The sequence below is a fragment of the Bidens hawaiensis genome, unplaced genomic scaffold (assembly GCF_021521415.1).
Source record: "Bidens hawaiensis isolate Kalapana, Puna unplaced genomic scaffold, B.hawaiensis_p1.1 tig00012782_1, whole genome shotgun sequence".
NCBI lineage: Eukaryota > Viridiplantae > Streptophyta > Magnoliopsida > Asterales > Asteraceae > Bidens > Bidens hawaiensis.
Window position 1 is genome coordinate 270,433 of NW_027492059.1, and position 24,679 is coordinate 295,111.

The 24,679-nt window shown below is 33.6% G+C and overlaps 1 protein-coding gene across 1 annotated transcript; it reads left to right on the plus strand.

The window, feature by feature from the left end:
• Positions 1–1,703: 1,703 nt before the first annotated feature.
• Positions 1,704–5,541, plus strand: LOC143542101 (uncharacterized). Its single transcript, XM_077034765.1, has 5 exons — positions 1,704–2,014; positions 2,133–2,237; positions 2,309–2,582; positions 4,990–5,100; positions 5,184–5,541. Exons 1-5 carry the CDS (start codon positions 1,727–1,729, stop codon positions 5,264–5,266), a joined length of 861 nt encoding a protein of 286 aa, XP_076890880.1. The 5' UTR covers positions 1,704–1,726; the 3' UTR covers positions 5,267–5,541.
• Positions 5,542–24,679: the final 19,138 nt, after the last annotated feature.

Here is a 24,679-nt window from a genome sequence, read left to right on the forward strand (position 1 = left end):
TAACATAATTGATCACTATGTTCAAAACTACCAAAACCTCATGGAGAATCCACACAAGTGGGACTCAACGCTCCTGACTTGCGAGGAGGTTACAGACCTACCCGCATCATACCCAAAGATCAAGCAGGAAACTCGGGAATTTCTGCAAGTGACAAGGACTTCCGCGGGAAGAATCCCCATGGAAAACCTTAAAAAACCCTTTTCAAAACCCTTTGCTTAAGTCCAAAAGTTCACCTCACTTTATTAAACACTCATGAGAAGAACATTGGACTGGGGGGACTTGAAGAGGTAGGTCCCAGCAGAGCCCAGTTGGACCCGCAAGACTCACCTTGAAAAGGGACGTCTGCGCAGAAACCAACTGGATCCGCAGGACCAACCATGCTCAGAGACGTGACGTCCTTACGCGCAGTACGCAAGCTGTTCCCGCAGGAAATGCCTCCCAATGGTGAAGGACTCTGCCTGTTCCCGCAGCTGCGGATACAAGCCATCAGGGAAGGCCACCCGCGCAGCAAGGCTACACGCACAAGGCACTTAGCTCTCAATCACTCAGTGTCACCTGAAGGAATGAGCAAAGCCGGGGACAATCCCGCACAAAGGCGGGAGGGGGAATACTCCCGCCCATAAGCCAGTCCGTACGATACGGGAAGATCTTCTGTACTGTACCTGACGAGGTATGGGCAAAAGATCTGACTAAAGATACGACAGCTTATTGACAACAGTATGGCGAGCAGCATGCTCCTATACTGTATGTCACTATTAGCCGCTGCCTACTCACCAACTCCTGTCATACCACGTGCATAGCCGGCAGTTGGTGGAAAAAGAATAGTGCACAGTAGGCCTGGTCACTATCAGCCGCTGCCTACCCACCAACTACCAGCAGGACACGTGCGTAGGCCACAGTTGGTAGAACAGGAATACTATTCAGCAGGCCACACCTCCTTGGAAACCTACCTTCGGCTATAAATACCACAAATGGTATGATCATCTCATCTTATCATATCACATTATCATCATATTATACCTGATATCTGCTCTAGCAATCTCTTAATATACTTTTATATTTAAAGAGCAATCTAGTCTGATTCTCACGCCGGAGGGTGGTCACAAGGAGGAACCCCCCCCCCCCCTTCTTAGTGACAAGCTCACGGTGTCTGTTTTGCAGGTTATCAGAAGAACCATCTTTGCCGGGTCTAACCCCTCGTGGGAAACATCTATCTAACCCTCAGGTTACCCGTAATCTGCCCGGGGTCCGGTTAGTGTTTCTTCAGTTTATGTATCTCACAACTATAGTCGACGTCTATACCTTAAAAGAGAAAAGGACAACTTTCTTCATTTTCTTTTTTCAAATTATATAACTGATATTTGAATAATCGAAATCAATAGAAGAATCAAACTAGTAAATGATTATACGTTATACTTTCTATTATTTTGCTTGTAGCCATGAAATACTCACTTACCCAAAATACAAAGAATACTAATTAAGTGATAAATATCGGTTTGTGTTTGTCCACAGCCAACAAATGGCAGTTGAGTCTCGTGGCGGGTCTGTTGATCTTTGTCCACACTCGAGTACAACTCTTTATCCACAACGTACCACGTTCCACCCTTATTTCACCCCCTTTTCGCCTACTGACCCACCCACCACCATCACATATACACACACTTTTTTATTATTATTATTATTATTTTGCTTCACACACACTGAATCCTCAATCTCACCATCACCATGTCAATTGATTTCAAGGATGATGAAACGTTGATTCCAGTTAATCAGGATTCTGGCTCGGAATCGGCGTTTATCGGCTCGTGGAGTTCATCTTCGTCGTCTTCGTTCTTAACTCCGTCGTTTGGATCGGAACTTGATTCGTACGAAGCGGATCTAGATGACTCCGGCGGTGGTGACGGTGACGAGTTCATTGCTGAGTTAACTCGGCGAATGGCGGATTACATGCTTGACGAGAACGACGACGACGACGGCGTTTTCATTGAAAATCAGTCTTCCAAGCAGTTCCAGGTTTTTCGGAAACCCTAGGTTTACGTATATATACTACTGTTTATTAATTGAAAATTTGAAGTTATATAATAATATTAATATATACTGTTATACTTACTCGCTGTGATTTTCGTATCAGGAACCGACTCGCCGGAGTTACGCCGATACGGTGAAGAAATCGATCGCCGGAGTTCAACCAGAGCAAAGTGTTACAAAAAACGAACAATCACAACCTCCAATTCAAGTACGAGTTACCGAATTATAGAATTTAATTCATAAATTTGATGATTGAATTGAGCTATGTTTGTTGTGTAGATGTATAAGGTGGAGAATCAGCCGCGAGTTGGAGGACGAGTGAGGAAGGGAAAGATGAGTGAGTCGACTCAGCAGGTGTATAGTAACAGAAGAGGTTATAATTATAGAGGTGTTGGTAATGGCGGCGGAAAGGGTATGTTTCATCATCAGGGGGTTGGGTCGGGTATGAGGGCTATATTTCTCGGGTCGGGTTCTCGGAACGTGATGAGTGGGACCGGTGTTTTCTTGCCTCGCTCATCCACAGACGCAACCGATCATAGCCGCAAAAAGTCAGGTACGTCATTTCGGATTACTTTTTTTGTTTTATATTTTTTACTACTTATCACCTTGTAATAAACTAAGGGTCATTAATATGTTATCTACCCTCCTAATAATTATTAAGTCTGGCTTTCTTATTTCTTAACCATTCATATCTAAGGTTACGTCATCTATTTCCATTATAATTATTTTGAAAATCATTATCTTTTTTATTTAAATTTAATATTTTTTATAGCTTTATTATTACTTTTTCTTTTTTTTTCGCTCACAACCAGTTTCAACAAATATTAAAATATTATATATTATGAACGGTGTTTTTCCAAGTTTACTTATAAACAGTAACATTTTTTGTCTCCTCCTCACTTCACAAGAAGTCCGTTTGCGTTTGTCCGTTTAATAAACGAACCGAACATGGACAAAAAAGTTTCGGTCGATAAGCTTAATGGACGAACACGGACAAAGGCCAAGTTCGTTCAATAGTGTCCGCGAACGCCCGGTAACGTCCGTTTCATTACGTCCGGTAATGTCCGTTCGGTAACGTCCGTAAGGATAGGTTTGTGTATGTTCGTTTTTCGTTAATGAAAGTATTAGTGTTCATTAGTGTCCATTAATGTTTATATGTTTGTTTGTCCATTAATGTTCATTAGTGTCCATTAATGTTCATGTTTTTGTTTGTCAATTAGAGTCTATTAGTGTCCGTTTGTCCATTAGTGTCCGTTAACGTCCGTTTACAATATTAACGGACGGACATGGACGGACACGGACAAACTTAAATTCTTAATGGACGGACACGAACATAAATTTTTGTTCGGTAGAGTGTTCGTGAACCGTCCGTTTGTCCGTCAAAAGCTTAACGGACGGACACGAACAAGGTCTCGTCCGTGTCCGTCCGGTCCGTGTACACCCCTATGCGTAACAGCTAATAACCATAATTTTACCTATTCAAGCTAATCATTTTATTATTTAGTTTAATTGTTAATTAAGTAAAAGTCTTAGTTAATCATAAACTAATAACAAAACGCATCTTAAATATATAATATCTAAAGTTTTGAAGGTTTAGATATTTATTAAAAAAGCCTTCATTATTTTTGATGTCATAGTACTATAATTGTCTAGCAAAAAGGAATATTATCAAATACAACTGTTTTTTAATACATTTATGGCCTTTCATTTAAATTTGCATTAGGATAGATAGGAGTAGAGTTATTATAATTTATACATTGTATTCCCTAAAATGAATGAATATTGTATTTTTAAATAATTTGAATGAATATATTCGATATTAATTTGTCTGGTTCAGTAGATATGATATTCTACGAGTTATTTAACTTAATCATACACATATATATATATATATATATATATATATAAATTGTGTATATGTTTCTCGAATTTGTTTGTTGACTTCAATTTTAATTCGATTGATATAAAAATCATTCATTTTCATTACGTGTGAAAAACAAAGTAAATTTTGGAGACAAGTTGATAAACTTAATTGATGGTTGAAAAAATGAGATTTTTTTTTTAATTTAACATCAACCTTGATAAATAGAATAACAATTTAGGGTGAAATGGATGTCCTTCTGATTCCATGTGCGGCTAGGATTCTAACCATTGACTTTTTTATTCTATATGTATATTCTGAAATATTCAAGATTCATTATTTGGCTCAAGATTCTTTTCTTGTTTCCTTTGTTGCCACCCCATATGGTGGGACACCCACACTCTTTTAACTCTTTTCGTGTCGTCATTATTCGTTTTATTTATTTCTTTATTTGACATTTTATTTTGATATTTTTGGGTTTAACACAAGTCAAAAAGTTGTTGAGAAATTTGAACTAATATCTTTCAGGTTTGTTGAGCATTGAAAATTTTTAAAATTTTCTACATGATTTACCTAACTAAAACTTTTAAATTGTATAGTATTTTAACATATTAATTGACATAGAGTCAATTTATTTTATAGGAAAATAAATTTGAATAAACAAGAAGTTAATTTTACACATGTAATGTGCAAATTTGTAACACAATATAATATACTATTAGTGTTTTTCTATTAGTAGGAGTCACTAAACAATCAAATTCGACTTTACGTGTTTTGAAAAGCTAAAAAGCTATTAAGGAAATAATCCAATGATCAAAGTGCTTTCAAATCTTCCGATAGATAGAAGTGATGATTTAGAAATACGATTAATGTGTGTGTTAGCTAGCTATTCTGAAAATATCAATTTAGTCAGATGATTATGTCACTTGTTTGTACTTTGAATAAGAACAAATGGCTTGTTTTATATTGGGAAAGAAAACAAAAGAGAGTGTTAATATGTCATAGATGGTTAGTGTTATTTGGTTGTGTTGTCAAAATCGTATTTAGGCAAATATGTAAATTTATATGTTACTTATAAAAACATGCCAAACAATTGTAGGTTGTTCAACTGTACTTGTTCCGACCAGAGTATTACAAGCATTAGAACAACACTTCAACAACATTGAGTCCCTTTCGCAGTCGAATAACGTAGCAACTCAGACTCATCATGGTAGATGATTATTATTATTATTATTTAAACTACCAAAATATATTAATAATAATATTAATATTAAGTCGATGTTTATGCTACAGTTAACAAGGAGAAGATGCAAACAGAAGAGTCGGTATCAGTGGACCATCAAGATTCAAAACTCCCTCAAGATTGGATTTATTGATGATAATAATAATCATCATAATGAATGGATTGGTATTCTAATAAAGTGAAGGCTATTGTGGAAAAATAAAATAATAACAATGATAATAATGGTATTGTAAAGGAAAGTGTCGGTCGCTTTGATTCAAGGGGTCACCATATTGTAAATTGTTCTCATGGTGGTCTACTTGTGAAATAAATAACGTGACAATGTTGTATGTGATATCAAGATGGGCTGAAAATAACTCACCTTTAGAAATGAATGAAAAAATAAAAAATATATGTGTTTGTTTGTCTCATACAATTATATGCTGCTGTCTCATCTCATTATACAGTTTTAACCATATATTTTAACTAAACAATATTATTTTCAAAATTTACTTCTAACTTGGTATCTTCATCTCTATATTCTTTTATTATTTCATTTTCTTTCTTACATTCTTTAGATACAAACTATAATGCTTGTGGTAAAAGCTAAAACAAACCTTTTATACTTTAGAGGTGTAAATAGTAAGTCATTATATATAGAGATTTAGTATTCATGAATCTTAAAACTTTTTAGATGGAAATGGAATTAGAGATTCAGATGATGGAGAACACAAATAGATAAAAAGTCTAAATTTTAGAGATGCAAATGGTTATATAGAGATTTCACTACGAATTACATTCGTATTAGAGCATTTATCTCAACTCTATAATTAATGAGAAAAAAAAACAATTTTCTTTAATTTTTGTTTGGTTTTAAAAACCATCTGTACCTCTTATCTTACTCAAAAAACAGAAAAACTTAATTTATTATTTTTCTTCATCTTTTATACTCAAAACAAAAATTTAGAGGTTTATTTGTGAACCTCGAAACATAAAGGTATACTTTTCTCTTCTCTAAATTTTTCTGTGTCATACATAATCCAATGTAGTTGTGTTTTGTATGTTTTCACTATATTATGTCGAAAGTAGATATATAGAGACTCTAATGTGGATGTTCGTTCACAATCCATCCATTAAGCTCTCCCTCATGTTTAAAATATAAAATTTTCATTTGAAAACGCCCTCAATCCCTTTCACCATTTCACTTTTTTAACCTAAACTATAAAAAGTTGCTACATTAACTTTTAATATATGAAAAGCCACTGTTCATTCTCCATCAAATTTATGTTAGTGTATGAATACGAGAACAAAAAAATAAAGTAAACGTTTGTGACTAAGATCAAGATAAAACAGAGAACAATGTGTGAGGATATTTTGTAAAACGAGACACATTCTGAAAAGTTTGTTTGAGAAGTTTGACTTTTAAATAAATAATATAGGGTATAATAGAGGGGAAGGGGCACATGCAAGGGTAAGCTTTATGGGTTCCAACCCACAAAGCAAACCCACCCGACCCATGTGGGTAGATTGCCAAATTGTAATTTATGGCAAACCTTTGCCATGAAGAATATATGAATGTTGGAAAACATAAATGTGTGTTAATTATTATTATTACATATAAATGTTCTAGGGTATTTGTGGGTAGGTGTCGCCAGTAATATTGTGATTTATAGGTAAAAGAGGGTATAAATGAGATGGCAGTGCGTGATTGACCGGTGCATGGGTAATACCCATGAGTGCTCTAACACTCATTGAAAAGGGATTAGAATGCTCTAACACTCATTGAAAAATCTTATTCATTCTCTCTCTTTAAAATTACGAGAAATCTCTTAAAGCATTCACATTCAATATATCAAAAAATGTGAATGAAGTATTATAATGTAAAGAGTTGTTTAGGATGTTGTGAGTGAAGGGGAGAGATATACATTGATTTTTCTATGTATTTAAAAAGTTATTGTTCACACCTTATATATTTTTTAATATATTCTGAAAGTGGTTGTGAGTGAATGAAGGATAAATGATCATGATAAATGTATAAAAAATATTATTTAAAAAGAAGAGAGAAAACATAGTGATTTTTAGTGTAATTTTAGATTAAAAGATAGAGAGTTGAATATGAATGCTCTTGTATTTTATATTTGGATGTCATTTTCTTAATAAGAAATTCACTATTCACGTTGTAAAGATTTAAAGCCCCATCTCTAAATTTTAAAGATTTAACTATTAGAGTATTCTCATTCCATCCATTAAAACACCCCCTATCTTTAAATTTTAAAAAAAATCTTTCAATTCCTCACTTCATCCAATCCCCTATTCATATACCTTATCTCTAATTTATAAAAATATGCTACAGTAACTCTTTATTTATAAAAAGCTACTGTATCCCTCCCTATCTCAATTCCTGGACTTTCACCCGCCAATTTCATCATCTCCCGCCCATCTTCCTTTCCCTCTTTACTCTGAAGTAGGTTAATCTACTTTCTCCTTTTTTGCTTCTTTCCCTATGAAACAAATCGGTGGCAAAACCTAAATCAAAGAAATCTTTGTTCATCGACAAAAGTTACAGCAGGTACTCTCTCCATCTCTCAGTTTCAATATGTTTATTGTAGGATTAAAACTATTAGTATGATTTGGAGGTGTTCTTGCAAATATGCCGGCATGATAAGAGATGTTAATTAGGGTTTGTAGATGTTCTAGTTCCATGTTCTTGGATAGTAATTTGGGTTTATTGGTGTTTGTTGATGGATTGTAATTTGGTTCATGATTAGGGTTTAGGGTTTGTAGATGCTTAGAGTTGTATACAAATATGTTCATAGAGGATAAACATGGTGGTTTCTTTTATCATCATATTTTTAACATGTTTCAGTTTTGTGTGGATTTCTTTAATTTATTTGGTCCATGTTGTTGTTTTCAGAGTATGCACATTGTTTTCTTTTCTTGGTTTAATACATTTGAAGTTACAAATAGCACTAATAGTGGAATTACCCACATAGGATGAAAGTTTTGTAGAACATGAAACAATTAGGGTAATTAAATTGTGTTCATTTATATAATTAGTATGTGTTATAAATATTGGTCAACTAATGAAACTATTGTGACTATTATAATAGATAAGAGAACACATTCATTTATTGTTTTATGTTATGTGTTTGGATTGATATGAGAGTAAAAAAAAGCAAGGTTGATTATATATACATGCATGCATATGATCAATAAAATGCCGTATTTCTTTATCAATCATAATATAATGATCTTTGTATCATATTTTAGTTTTGAGCATGGATTCACAAGATCAAGGTTTATCCTACACCAACCTTCTTTGTGGGAATTCTATTGTGAGTCTTGACGACTCTCCACCCTTACCCACAAATCCAAACAGTGTTAAGAAATCAAAAAGGTGAGTGAACTTCACCGCTAAAGAAGACGAGCTAGTCGTTGCTGCATGGCTTAATCATAGCCTTGATTCCATTCAAGGAACGGATCAGAAATACTCTCAATTGTGGGAAAATATCTATTTGTACTTCGAGCAACATAAAGAAACCACAAACGAAAGGTCAATCAAGTCTTTATCAAATCGATGGTCTAGCATTCAAAAGGCCACTAATACTTTTTGTTCGTGCCTAGATCAAGTTGAACGATTAAATATAAGTGGCATAACCGATCATGATAAGGTAAAATTCCACACTCTAATTTGTTTTGTGAGTATTTTATAATGTTGGGTTAATCTTGACGGGTCGGGGTCAAAGTTGGGTCATGAAATTAAATTAAGTTTGCTTTTAATGGGTAAGTTAAGTGTCAATAAAGCAAAGTGAGTCCGAACCAACATAAAAATACTTATTTTGTTTATCTAACATGTATTTTATTTGTTTAAATGCAAGTTTGAAAAGGCAAAGTTTATGTACCATAAACAAGAAGAATGCAACTTCGCGTTTGAGCATTGTTGGAACCTATTAAAGGACCAACCTAAGTGGATTTTACGAGACGCGAAGGGCGAGTCAAAGAAAAAGAGGATGACGGTCCCATCCCAGACCCCAACCACAACCTCATCCGAGGCTGGAAATGCAATTGAAAATGAAGTTATCGAATTGGATCGACCACTGGGTAGGAAAGCTGCAAAACGATCACGAAAAGTTGAAGGTGAGCAAACCGAGGAAATCAAACAACTCAGAAAGATGAAGTATACACTTTTAGAGGAGTCACATGCTCAAGAGAAAGAGTTTTATCGCCTTCAGGCCGAGAAGATGGCGTATGATAGACTTGCTGAAGAAGAAAGGATGAGATTGAAGGCAGAAACATTGAGAATTGAAGCTGAGAAAGCAAAGCTTGCAAAGAATGATCCGATCAACGGATTATGATGTTGGATGTGAGTGCTATGACAGAACTCCAGCGACTATATTTTGAAGAACTTCAAAGGGAAATCATAATAAAACGCAGTCGTGCTTGAGATAATCGCTTTAAAGGCCGAACACTGGTGCATATATATTGGTGCTACAAGGAAATCTAATTCCCCTTTTTGGTGTTACATGGAAATCTTACTGCAGAAGTTCAGATATTTTGTGGTATTGTCTAAACTCTTACTTTTATAGTTTTTGGGTTCCATGGAATTCAGTTTGTAGCCTTCTCTAGCCTTGTGGATGTTGGTCTTATTTTGTTTTTAATTAAAGGTTGTTGAAATGTTACTTTGTTTGAAATTAATGTGATTTAAGATGCAATTTAATGTGCTTTGTTTGGGTGTGTGGTTGCTTCAAATTAATGTGCTTTAAGCTGCATTTTTGTTATGCTTCTCTATGTAGTGTACTTTTTTTTTACAATTTAAAGGGATATTAGTATCATTATGCAGCTCTTGTTATTCTATATGTTCATGTGATGTTTTCTTTTGTATTGCATCTCCTCCTACTGCATTGGTGTTTGGATTGCTGCTGTGATTTGTTTGCATTGCAGCATAATAGATGTGATTTGTTCTTGTGATTTCTTTGTTTGAATTGCATCAATTGTTAATGTGATTTGCAGCAGTTAATGTGTTTGAATTGCAGCAATTAATGTGATTTGCAACAATGAAACAAATCTGTCTTCAATCGCGCAACTTAGGAGAGCTTTATTTAGTTAATTTTTTTCCTCTGTATTCTTCCATGGTTTTGATTCTCATTTATGCTTCTATTGAATTTGTAATTCGCTTTTAATATTATTATTTATAGTGATTCTTGATAACTTGATTTACAAGCAGTAATAAAGTCATGTTTGGATAAATTTAGGTTGCACAAAAACTCAAAGATTGATGAGATAATAGCAATTAAGTAGCAACTAGGGATGAGCGTTTTTGGTACTGGTACTGAATTCGGTACCGAATCGATATCAAGTTTTGAGTTTTCGGTAACCGGTACCGAACCAAACATATCGGTACCGTTACCGGTACCAACTATTTCCGAATTTCGGGATCTGGATTTTCGGGATCGGTACCGGTCAGTACCGATACCATCCCGAGCTCATCCCTAGTAGCAACAATAAGAATAGCAGCTTGAAGTGATATATATTATTGTTTATCCTGCTGTCGGATTGTGTACAAGCATGTGGACAAGAATTTATAGGACAAAAGCCATCTGAATATATTTTTGAAGTTATGTTTTAAAATTGGATGGGGATTGTTATAGTTTGCTTACTGTTGTTTTATTTTAGTTGGCCTGTTAGTTCTAGTTTTTCTTTTTGGTGGCATGATGATAACACAATATTTAATATACAAAAGATAACGATCACCATGGTTAAAGCATTTACTAGCCCATGTGGACTTAGACACACAGGAATGTGCAGCTCACATACTTGGAATTGCGTCTTGTGGGCTTTCTTTGCCTGCTGCAATGATATGTTCTCTTGGATATATCACTGCAAACTGTTTGTTAAGAACTCCTACTGTAATTTTGGTATTTTATTTACCTAAGGGTAATTTTGGTATTTTATTTACCCTCACTAGTGGTAGCAGGTTATAGATTTTTAGAAGGCTAATACGAGTCATTCATAATTACAAGTGCAGTTTAGTGAAGCTTCTTTTCGCGTTACAATGTATAATTGTTTCGGGTTGCAATGTAGTGCAGTTTAGTGAAGCTTATTTTCACGTTTCACTGAAGAGTCGTAATTTGGTATGCTATATAGTTGGATTGAAAATTGATATTAATATAGGTCAAGTTTGCTGCGAATTTGCAGACGGGTCAAAGTCAACAAAATAAATGGAACTCAGTCAAAGTTTCGTTCAGACAAATGCTTTTTTAGATGAAGTTAATTGGGACCTACACATAAATTAAACGCATATCGATATAATGTTTGGTTTAGTATATTGTATGAGTTCGACCGGAGTTTAGGCTCGCTTAATGTTTGTGATTTTTCTAAAAGTTATTAGAATTTTGTAGATGAAAAATATAATAAGACAAAATAGTAAGTAGTTAAAATTGTAAATGAATAGAAAGAGAAAAAATAATAAAAAAAATATATAGAGGTAGATATAGAGGATAGGATGTGAGGTGTTTTCTAAAATGAAAGGTAAATTTTAAAAAGTAGTGATTTTTTGTTAAATTATAGGGATAAAGATGATGGAGGGGATAAGAATGCTCTTAGAGATGGTTCTACTAGGGACGCCCCTATACGCATCGTATAATATTATACGGGGCGTACATGGAGTGTCAAGAGTGTCCATAGAGAACCCCATTAGAGATTCATTATTCATAAGTACAAAATTTAAAAACTGTACTTTAAGAATTTGGTTTGTATCTCAAGTATATAAAAAATATAAGGGTCTGTTTGGTATGAAGAATGGAATAAGTGGAGGAATGAAATGAACAATGGAATGAAATGGATCATTACCATTTAATTGTCTTGTTTGGTTTCCATATGAGAATGAAATGATTCATCACTTTATTAATATTAATAATAATAAATAATAATAATAATACAAATATTAATAATAACTAGTTTTTGGACTTATGCATTGTGGTGATATTACCGAACCAAACAAAAATAATCGTAAAAACGTGATTCACGTATGCACGTTATGAAATGTTTTTAATTCATCAAATTTAAATTAATAATAATAATGTTGATAATATAATAATATTACATTGTATTATACAAATTAATAATATTAAAGATACAACGGTAATAATAATAATAATAATAATAATAATAATAATAATAATAATTGTTGTTGTTGTTGTTGTTGTTGTTGTTGACATTTTCGTTCCTTGAAGGAACGAAAAAAAAAAAACACCTTTTACCAAGGAATGAAAATGCTTAGAAAAGGAAAGAATTTCATTCCTTAGGAATGATCAATTCCATTACTTCATGACAACCAAACATACTTAATTTCATTCCCTTGAAATGATCTATTCAATTCTATCTTCCATTTCTTCATACCAAACACTACCTAAGAACATTCTCATTCCATCCATCATCTTCTCCTCAATCTTTAAATTTTAAAAAACTATGTTAAAAACTAACTCCATCCTATCCACCATTGGTTTACCCCAACCCTAAATTATAAAAATTGATACACCAACTTTTTATATATAAAAAGTTACTAATTCACCATTCTTTAAATTTTTATGAGTGTATAAAATCGAGATATATAATAAAATAATTGTTTGTGAGTAAGATAAGGATAAAAGTGGTGGATGGGTTGTGGGAAATTTTTTAAAATGAGTATTAAATTTTAAAAAGTATGAATTTTAGTTAACTTATAGGGTAAAAAATGGTGGATGAGATGAAAATGCTCTAATATATGATAATATAGATTTAGAGATAAATAGAGGTGAGAGATTACATAAAATTTAAAGATAAATTTACTAAAGATTGATTTTCTTTTATAGAAATGGGAGTGAATGAAGATTCCAATACGGTGCTCAACTTGAGCATTATCTACACAATATGGGAGTGAATGAAGATTCCAATACAGTGCCCAACTTGAGTATATACACAATATGATAATATGACAAGAATATTCCTTGGTAAGTTAGTAGTTTGCAAGTTAAAAGATTCCTTAGTAGCTATACCAAGTGTTGTGGTGGTGGATTGGGGTTGTCAACCATGCCACTTTACCTTGTTCTAATAAAAAACCATGCCACTTCACCGGTTAACCCACCACAACCTCCCCGTTGTCCAATTTGTTATCGATGCTCGCCATACCACTAAGACTACTCGCTATGATGAGGGGCTTCGAAGCCCCTCCCCAATGCCACGTCAGCGCCACGTGGGCACCGAGGGCTTCAAAGCCCCACCCCAAAGGTGCCCCTCAATGGTGTGGGGGTTTCGAAGCCCCTTTATTTATTATTTTATATAAATAAATAAAACCCACAGCCACCTCCTCCACCTCTTCTTCCTCATCCTCCACCTCACCACCACCACCGATCTCATCCTCCACCTCAAAACCCACAGCCACCGTCGGCTGGAAATTGGTCGGAGACCCTTGTGTTACCACCATTACTGATCTCACCACCACCAATCTCACCCAAAACCCACAGCCACCCAAAACCTCCAAAACCCACCAAAACCTCCTCCACCACCTTCTTCAAAACCACCGCCGGAGACAACGATCTACCAATTTCCGGCAAGGTATGTGTGTGTGGTTGAGAGAGAGAGAGAGGGCCCACATGATTTCTCATCCGCGCCGGCCGTTTGAACCACCTTTCCCTCGGCGCCCTTGGTTGGACCGCGCCCCACTGCGGTGTTCCGCGCTCATCGGCGCCCGCCAGCTTAGCCTTTGGAGCCCCATAACGACCAATCTAACGCTCAACAAGACTAGAAAAGGCGTGGTTCACCTCATTTCATTAAACCACTTTTTTTTTCTTTTTATAATATATTATTAAAGCACAATACCATTTTAAAAGGGTTGGTTTATTAAAGCTTTTATATAGTCTTAGTAACTTAGATAAAAAGAACGAACTCAAGTTTTATAAAAACACTAATTAAATTAGTAAAAGTAAACAAAATTTTATTGTATTAATTTAATAGACATGTTATAATTATAAAATATCAGAACTTGAACTTGTAACATTAATTATGATGTTACGAGCCCGTCTAAAGCTTTTAATGCCGAGTTTGAAAAGAGCATAGCTCAAACTTCTGCTCTTTTGAATCAAGCAAACTAACATTGAAGATTGAGTGCACGTAAGGGCATGATATTACTTGTTTGTCATTTTTTTTTGCCACATCAACTCTTTATGTTTCAGCTAGTGTGATGACACCAATGGATTTTGATGGGAGCCAAATTCAAGATTGGCAATCTCCAAAAATAATCAAGTAATAGACGTAACTTTAGGAACAATTTTCTCTCCTTTCAAATCAAAGATCTCTTTAAATAAGCTTACATGTATTTAAAAGGAAACGATACGCAGATGCGTATTTAAAGGTCATGCACGTTGAAATAGAAACTAAATTATCAACTATAGCTAGTGTTGGTGGGTCAATAACAAAGGTAATGCCTCTAGAATCATTTAATCATCAATTATGGTGGAAGTCTCAGATTTATGGGACAATATAAACAACCAATGTTGCAAAAAATGCTATAGGCGACTGATTAGTCGACGCCTAGACACTAATCGGACCTAAGACGCCATCAATTTTTGCTAGTCAGAAGCTTTAGGCGTTAGCCCGTCAAAAGTGGTTCTAGTCGGATAAAATTGGCCCATATATTAATTTGTATTTCATTATCTACGTGTGCTTCTGATTTCGTTTTTGAAAAATAAATATCATAATCATAATCATAATATAGCTATGGTTGTCAAGCACGAAAAGAATAATTATAAATGGCCTCAAGTTGCAATCATTATTTTTACGAAATATTTAGATACATCATAGTTCTGATCTTTTGTCATATATATAGTTGCAACGGCTTTGTTTGTCCAAAATATAAAATAGTAAGAAAAGTAATCATTGGGTACTTTTATAAAAGAATAAGAATAATGAAGTTACTCATATAATAATACAAGTTACTCATTTTCCAACAGTTGTTTTTTAATAATTAATTTAACTTTATAATATTCGGTTCCTCATACAAGTCAAGAGTTTAAAATATTGTTTTTGTATATTAGAGTGAGAACTTTATAGAAAGTCATTAATCTTGAATTGTTTTGACTTTACCATGTTTAGTATGAAGTTTTACTTTCATTTATATCAAATGTTTCTAAAATACGTTGATAATTTGGAAATCATACATTATTGAACATATCAAAGTATTGATGGTCAAAAACCAAACTGATGGTTCAAACATTTGTTTTTCTTTACTATAGTAAATGCAAACTGTTACTCTTAAACATTTGACATGACAAACATCTGATATAAAGATTAAAGACTAACAATTACTGATGAAAATTACTGAAGAATGAAAGTGCCGAAGATAAACAATTGATGGATGAAACATCAGTTGTTTTAAGAAGATTAGTAGTTTTCAAAGGATTTCTTTTTGTCAGTTGTTTATGATAGTTGGTCATTTGTTTGTAACATAATTAGTTAGATGTCGCGTTCACCTTTAGTTCGCCAGTAGTTACACACTTGTATATAATGAAGAAGAGAGTCTATTCTTCATTAACACTTTTTACACATCACACATTCATCTAATCTTAGTACTATTGTACTGAAAACCAGTGAATGATGATGATCTAAGGTTAAGGGGGAACAATAGATTGTAATCTTTTTATTATTGTAAAGATAAAATTGATCTTCCATATGAAACCTTCTAAAAGCTTATCAGAATTTGTGTGTTTCCGCTGCAAATTAACTTTGATAATACTAATTGTTCTATAATTCAATATGGATTTAATTAATGTGATACTAATATATTCAAATGATTAGATCAGCTGTTTACTATTCCATTTTATATTTTATCAAGTGTTCATTGATTGAGTTTACTTTAGTCAAATTAGATCCCAACAAACATTCTTATGTCTTCGTATCAATTTTATGACAGGCGATGTAAGATTTGCATATAATATTACAACCTTAAACTAGTCACCCATATTAATTTTCATATAATGTTCATTCAAATTGATTTTCTCGCATCCTTTAACTTAATTCTAACTATGTGTCATATTAGCAAATAACAGTCCCAACTAACGGACTTGGTTGTTGACGGTCCCAACTTAAGTCATATTTATTTCTAACGGTCCTCGACTAACGAATGGTTAACTCCATTAGTCTAATGTTGAGTTGGCATGCCTTGTTATCAAAAACTTCATTATGTGGCATAAAAGTAGGCCCCAATTCCCACCATTCTTCTTCATCCCCAACTCCATCACCATCCACCTCTTACCACTACGAACCTATAATCACTCACAAGGGAAAAGGATAGTACTGTCTGTAATGTGTATTACAAGGTGTTAACACGTCGTCATAATATCTATAAGGAAAAGCCCAATCTCAATTGAATACGAACCTAGGGTTAGTAATTTAACCAATTACGGCATATTAATAAAAAATACAAACTAAGTCCTAACTCTACTTCGAAATATGATTGCATTAGCCGCGAGGAGACATCGTGAAGGTAATGGTGCTCTGATATTCAATTCAATTCAAAGAGACTGTGTTTGTAGTGCGGCATATACTCAAATGATAATAAATAGCAATTGACAAAAGGTTGAAACAACTATTGAACTAGAATTAGCCTACCTTGTAATCGGCCTATGGTTTCGCCGATCAGAGCCACCAGACCTATGTACTTTTCCATGTTGGATTGTGTGGAAGCAAGTGAGGTAACGGAGTAACAATAGCCACTATTGGTACTGAGGTAATGAAAATAATATAAAATTCCCGCCCTTTTATATAAGTTGGAGCTACATTTAGCACTGGTGACTCGACGAGTGTTACAAAGAAGTTAAAGTTCGAGGCGTTAACACCTTGCAATATACATTACAGACAACTTTACCCATTTTCTCTTGTCTATGGTTGCATGTTGTTGTTGGTGGTGGGAGGTAGGTGGTATAAGGTAGGGGATTAAGAAGAAGGGTGGGGATTGGGGCCCACTTTTATGCCACACTGTTAGTGTATGGTTTTGGTGTCCGTAACGATCGAATAAATTATAGGTTGTCTAGTCTTTATATTTAATGTATATTTCATGTAAAATGGCCCATTCGCTATGGGTTGTATAGCGAATGAGGTCCATTTATTATAGACTAGGCTAGTTCGTTAAGATATAAGCCCATTTGTTATGGAAGCATAACGAATGAGGGCTAGTTTGTTAAGTTACTACTATTCATTATGGAATCATAACGAATGGAGTCTAATTCGTTATGAAGATATAACGAATTAGACTTAACTTAACGACTTGGAGCAGTTGGCCTATAAATAGGCAGCTCCATGCTCATATTTAAAGTGATCACACATATGAGAGATGTGAGAGATCCTAGATCTAAGTTATTATCCTCTCCATAAGTTATTATGTATTTATCCCTTATCTATCAATAAAGTATGTATTTAAAGTATTAATCGTTCTTGTGTTTATCGATGTATCGACGCGGCTAGATCTGTAACATCCTACTTTTGATTATATTAATAAAATAAATGTCCTTTATTTTATATCGTGTCTTTTATCGGTTTAGATAATAAACTGTACATGGTTGGGCTTGGACTTTAGAAGATAGAATAAAATATGGAATGGGTCTTAGGTCCATGGGCTTAAGGGAGTATAAATACCCCTTAAACCCTAATCCTTTCCATTTTACCCATCTCTACACCATAGCCTACACCTTGGAAAACACACACAAACACTATCGTTTAACCCGAACCAAGATCCGAAGGCGAAAACCTGAGCTTGTTGGTGCTAGATCGTTGTGAAGAACCAAAACAACATCAAAGACCAGCTCGTGTCCGTAGTTCACTCATATAAGGTACGTTTATAACTAGGAATCGTTCATTTAGGTCCGGATTCATTTAGATAATCACAAATCTATTTTAGTGTGTTGAAAACGAATCTAACCAAACAAATATCACTGAAATTGGTTAGCATCTGATAGGTTAATTGTTAACCTAAGAACCCGTAACCTATATGCCTAAATCTCACCCCTTAAACATTGATGTTTGGCCGATTCGATGGTTGGGGTTTGTAGGCGCTGTAATTCCGAATCCGTTGATACCTAAATCATGATATTTGGTTAAGAAACGAGGGTTTAATTGTAGAATCTGATGAATGTTGACTATTCTGTGTTCTTGGTAATTTTGACTTTGACCCTAAGTCAAAGTCTGGATAAGAACAGGAATGATTCGTTAAGAATGGTGCAATTCGTTGTGTCCAGGTAGCAAATCAGCTCACCCAGTTCGTTACCTCAAGTTAACGAAGTAGACTAACGAACTAGGATAGCGAACCAGGTAACGAATCAGGTGATTCGTTACTCACCAGTTCGCTAAGCTCCAATAACGAATTAGACCACGAATCAAGTCATGTCCAGATGGCGAATTGGAATAACGAATCAGAGGATAAGAGGAAGAATTAAGGTAACGAATTAAGGAGGAAAACATAACGAATCAGAACAAAGGATATCGAATTAGCCAACAAATTAGGCTTAATTCGTTATAGAGAATGAGTTAGCGATTTAGAAAATAATTTAAAATCCTAGTGGAAAATGTGTTACGACAACTAATGAAAATAACACATTGGACCCCGCTAGGGACTGTCGCTCATAGAACCCCGCTGCCAGGGGCGCTGCCCCCGGACCCCCGTTCGTTGTGGGTTATATAAAGATAGAAATACGATATGAGTAGCAATAGTTAATTGATACATGCACATATTATACAGTTAGCCATGCACAGCTCAAGAAAGGGATCACCATAAACGGTGAACGTAACCGCATTCAGGTGAGTTTCTAGCCCCATTTCCTTGTTATGATTTCGGGGCTGTGTGCATACTCGATGTGATAGTTAATACACTTACCGTAAATGGTAAGTGTATGCCATGAATGATTTATATGTTATGAATGTATATCTTAGATATGAATGAAAGCTTGTCGGTACGTGAACGATCTTCGGATATTGCACGTGTTGACAAGGGAGGTATGTTTATGATAGATGAATGTGTATGATAGAAATATGTACAACATATGAATATGTGTGAATGATTAAAGAAAGTATGTATGTTAAGGGCATGTATAGACAGTATGTACGGAGATGAAGAAAGAGGGATCAGACCCTAATAATATCTGAGATAAAGAAGAAAGGGATCAGATCCTAATAATATCTGAGATAGAGAAGTAAAAAGGGATCATACCCTAATAATATCTGAGATAGACAAGAAAGGGATCAGACCCTAATAATATCTGAGATAGACAAAGGAAATAGGGATCAGACCCTAATAATATCTGAGATAGAAAAGGAAGGGAACGGACCCTAATAATATCCGAGATAGAAAAGGACAGTAATTTATATAGTACGAAAGTAATAAAGTATGAACGTATGTATGAACTTATGTAATGAAATTAAATTAGTAATGTAACGATTAAGTGTCTTGGATGCATAATCGTAGGTAAGTGTATGTATGGTTTAATGTGTGATTAACTAGAACTCACTCAGCGTAGCTGACTTTTAGTATACACGCAGGTTAACAGAATGAGACAGCTGGTTTGAGAGGGACACATGGCAGGATTGAAGAGGCTGGCATTTGAAGATTGTTATGATGTTTTGAATGATATAATTTATGTTATGTTTTAAAAGACAATTTATGGATAATTGTAATGAATGGTTGATGTTTTATATTATTCCGCGAAAGTTTTAATTAACTCTGATATTTAGAACTGCGTTTATGAGTAAATCCAACACCAAATGTAGGGCACCGGTAACGGGGCTTTACAAGATCCTTGACGGGTTTTATGCCACATAATGAAGTTTTTGACAACAAAGCGTGCCAACTCAACATCATACTAACGAAGTTAATCATCCGTTAGTCGCGGACCATTAAAAACAAATATGATTTAAGTTAGGACCGTCAGCAGTTGTGACATCTGTCAAAAATTTTCACTAATATAATCTCGATTAGCAATAAAATTTCATCATTATGATAAAATCTTCTTTATTAGTGATCTAGACGTTTCAAAGTTAACAAAAAGTGCAAAAATCGCCACATAACGAGCCTGACATGGAATAACCTCGGGTAACGAGTCAAAAAGTAAATAAATCCTTAAAGGGGCTAAATGATCTCGAAAAATTAAAATACATATTAAATTAGTCGAGACAATGTATAAACTTAATTTTAGAAGGCTCGAATCGCAAAAATTACAAAATAAGTAACCAAGTGTCGGTGAACGACCCGGTAAGGACCCTACGTCAACTATTTCCAAAAATTAGTTTCTTAGGCTTGTATTATCAGGAATTCAATATCGGATCAAACCTGATAAAAATTAATCGAAACAGAGTTCGATTGATTAGCTAAAGTTCGTTATACGTTAAAACGAAAACTTAAGATTATTTCACCCACTCACTAACCCAAACCCATGTACCACCACCCATTGATTTAACCCATTGTTTTACTTAACCATGTCTCCAACCCATGGTTTTACTTGAAAAACCATGTGCTCTTCTTCCTATATATACATGCCCACACACACATCACAAACACACCATCACATACTCACATTCAAAACACACACACACACACACACATTAATCAAGATCAAGAAACATGGAGGTTTAGATCAAGAGATAGAAGATTAAGCTGTTAGGAAGTTAGGAGGCACATCACTCTCACTCATCAATATCTTCATCTTTCAAACCCTCAAAAAACAAGTAAGTTTTAAAGTTATGATTGATTGATTTTTAGATATGGATGCATAAGGTTCGTTGTTCTTGAGGTTGTTTGAAGCTTGAAAGATGAAAATATGGATAATGTGTGTGTATATATATGGACCGTAGGTATGTATGTATGTATGTCTAAGAAGGAAGATTAAGCTCATTTACACATGCATACATACATCATAAAGATCCTACATTGATTGTTAAGTTTGATATTAGGTGTTGTTAATCTCTTGAATATTTGAGATGAACTTGATGTTAGGATTTGTTGTTGGAATGAAATGTAAATTGATTATTGAATATTAGCTTGGTAGTAATGACTTAGATTAATGGAAAATTGTTGTTAGAGATAAACAAAACAAGGATATGTTCATAATTGTAAATTTAGGGATTTTTGGTTTTGGATTAATTATGGATTTTGTATGGATTGATGAATCAAAAGTGATATGGAATAACTTAATTGAAAGTAAGAGAGGTTATATGCTAGAATTAATAGTTGGAACTTGAAGATAAACAAAGATTGTTAAAATTACTAAATAAGAAAACTTTAATTTAAGAAAAGTTGAAATTTGGATTTTGATGTGAATACTTGTGATAAATGTGATCAATATGTGATTAATGACAACTTAAAACTAAGATACGATGCATGATTAAAGGATTGATTACCTAACACAATAACTGAATTAGCAAACAACTTACTAAAAATGGAAATTTTGTTGCTTAGTTAATTAAAAGATCAAAACTTGAATGGAAAATTATGATGCATGGAACTATATCAAATTATTTAAATGAAAGATTGAATTAGATATAATTATCAAAAAATCAAAAATTACTATAATAGGAAACTTTGTTAGTTGAACACTTAGGAAATTCATAAATTGATTGGTTAATGATGAACTACTTGAACTTATGAGATAATATGATAATTTGAACCTGGACATTTAAGTATTAATATGATATTTGTTCATATACAAGCTTGATTAGTAATATTATTAATAAACTTAAGTTATGAATTAGAAGCTTAAAATTTACTTAAATATGTTATATGAAACTATGTAATAAAAACTGAAATTTATGGTGAATTATGTGTTATTATATGTGTGATTAGGTCATAAGATAATTAGTGTAAACTTGTTCAACTTATTTGTCTCGTCGGTAACGTTAACGGTCGAAAACTCGGCTTCTTAAACGAAACCGACATGACTATTAGGGACTGTTTTAGAACAGCACCTAAAGTGGTAAAATACTCATGTATAACATAAGTTAATACATGAGGAAAGGACAAGATAATACAAAATTAGTCCTAAACGGTTTGTGTCGCGAAAACCGACAAGAAAACGTTAAAAAGTTGTTATTTTAAGAAAATATTAACAAAAATAAAAATAATATATTTTCACAATTTAACTTGTAAAACTTGATTAATATGTATGTAACAAGTACTTTACATAAATTATAAGTTACATTTTAAACGAAAAACCGAAACGGTTCATTTTAAACATAAAACTTGAAAACGAACAAAACCGACGAAAACGACAAAAATTATGAAAAATAAAATATTAATATTTTCTTAAAACTTTCCAGCAACTGAAATTTAAAATAATTTATTATATTTATATATTTTAAACGTTATTAATTAATTTAATTAATTAAATAATAGTTAACGGTAAACCGAACTATGTGTATTCGCTTATTTGCTTATGTGCTTATGTGAACACTAGATTAAGATTTAATAAACTAAAAAGATGTTATAAAAACTAAAACCAAATTTTTATTAACAAAACGTGTACTATTATAGGACACGAGATTTTGGAACGAAAAGCTACAAACCGTGAATTTCTCTATCGACCCTCCTCGTTTTTAACTGGAATCATTTTCAAATCGATATTTAATTGTGTTTTGGGGAAAAGCATATTCGTTATTACAGTGGATTTCGTTGATATTATAAAGACATTTTATTTTACAAAATGTGTCTAATGCGGGATGATAGTTGGCTAAATAACTGTTAACCGAATTAGTAAGGGCACAGAAATATGGGTAGATCTATCGGGGTGACGCCCCCCACTTCCAATCGCGTTGGGTTAAAAGTGGGAATATTTTGAGTATGGTATGTATCGAGTTATCAACTATGATAGTCATACGTAATGTTGTATTCTTTGCTCGTTTACAACAACACAATTTGTTTAAGAAATAAAATGCCTATGGTTTTTGGTGATGTAATGACAGTAGATCATTACACACGGATTGGTGTTATAATGGTGGTAAGCCATTATACACAAGATATTTATGGATGTAATTCGGGGTAGTGACGATTACACACGAATTGATATCGGATATAATGACAGAAGATCATTATATGGATGTTGTTTTCGATTTATATATATATATATATATATATATATATATATATATATATATATATATATATATATATATATATATATATATATATATATATGAACTATTTTGTTATAAAGGGAAATCACAAGCACATTGTGTTCACCATTATTTTAATATGCTTTTCAGCTAAGTAAATGAAGTATGGAAGCTTCGCGAAGAGCTCGGGAAAATAGTGGCGTGTGTTTGAATGAAAAATGTTGACTTTATGTTGAACTTGTAATTTGAATAAAAATCATGTAATATGACACGTGTAATAACTCTGATGGTCAAATAAAGTTCAACTTTCATTATAAATTTTTTGTTAAATGTGATTGGCTGAGACGGCGTCTGTCACCACCCGAAAGACTTGGTCAAAGTCTTCCGCTGTTTAAATTAAGATTTTCGGGATGTGACAGCAGTCGTGTCCTATAGTTGAGACAGTTTTTGCTATTATGTTAGAGTTGGGATTATTTAAAAACAATTTACCAATGCAATAAAGTCGATTTAGGCATGCCACTCATAACCCGTGCCATCATTAATGGATAGGTTTAGACATTTTTTTTCTTTTTGTTTTCCAGGTTGTTTTAGGTATGTTTAAACTCAAGAACATGTCTAACTAGACACAACCCGAATGTCTTAACAAGGAAGAGCGAGCTAGAACGAGGCGAAGCAGGTTACTAACGTGCCAGAATGGGTTGAAGCGAGTTACCAATGTCCAACTTTTTGGATTGAAACCCTGACCTAAAGCCTTACTTCAATGAGACGTTTCAACCAAAAAAGTCAAAATAACACCAAACAAAGTGACCGATAAATAACCATTCTTTGTCTATCAATAATCATGATATGTCGTTATGACCCGCACCCATTCTGATTTGAACCGAAATAATATTTTCTTAAATTGATCAGTCATGACTCACACCCGTTCTGACCTGACATACTGCCCCCACCGACTCCTTTCGCCAGTCATAAGCCTATTCCATACTTAAAACAAATGTTAATAATATTATAGTTAAAAAAACAATTATGATAACTTAAAAGAGAGAGTGCTTTTTTTAAACCAAAGGAAATATATTAACTAGATAGTAGGCTTTGAACTCATCAAATATAAATAACTAAACAAAAAAATCTATTAAAAAATCTCATATATTATTTTACACGGGATAGCAACTATGGACATATAACATAAAACATATGTCCAAAGATCATTTCGTGTTTTTACTTAGTTTATGGCTTAAATGATTGCATATCTTAAGTTGGTCGTAAAGCCGATAGGTAAACTATCCTCGTAAGATGGGTTACCTTAAAAAATAAAACATTAAAAAAGACTGGCGAATGTGTGAAAGACACCAAACTAGGAGAATTTTCAAAAGATCTCTTAAAATGTTTTTGGAATCTAAAAGTACCTGAATCAAAATTGAAATTGACTACATTATAAAACTTT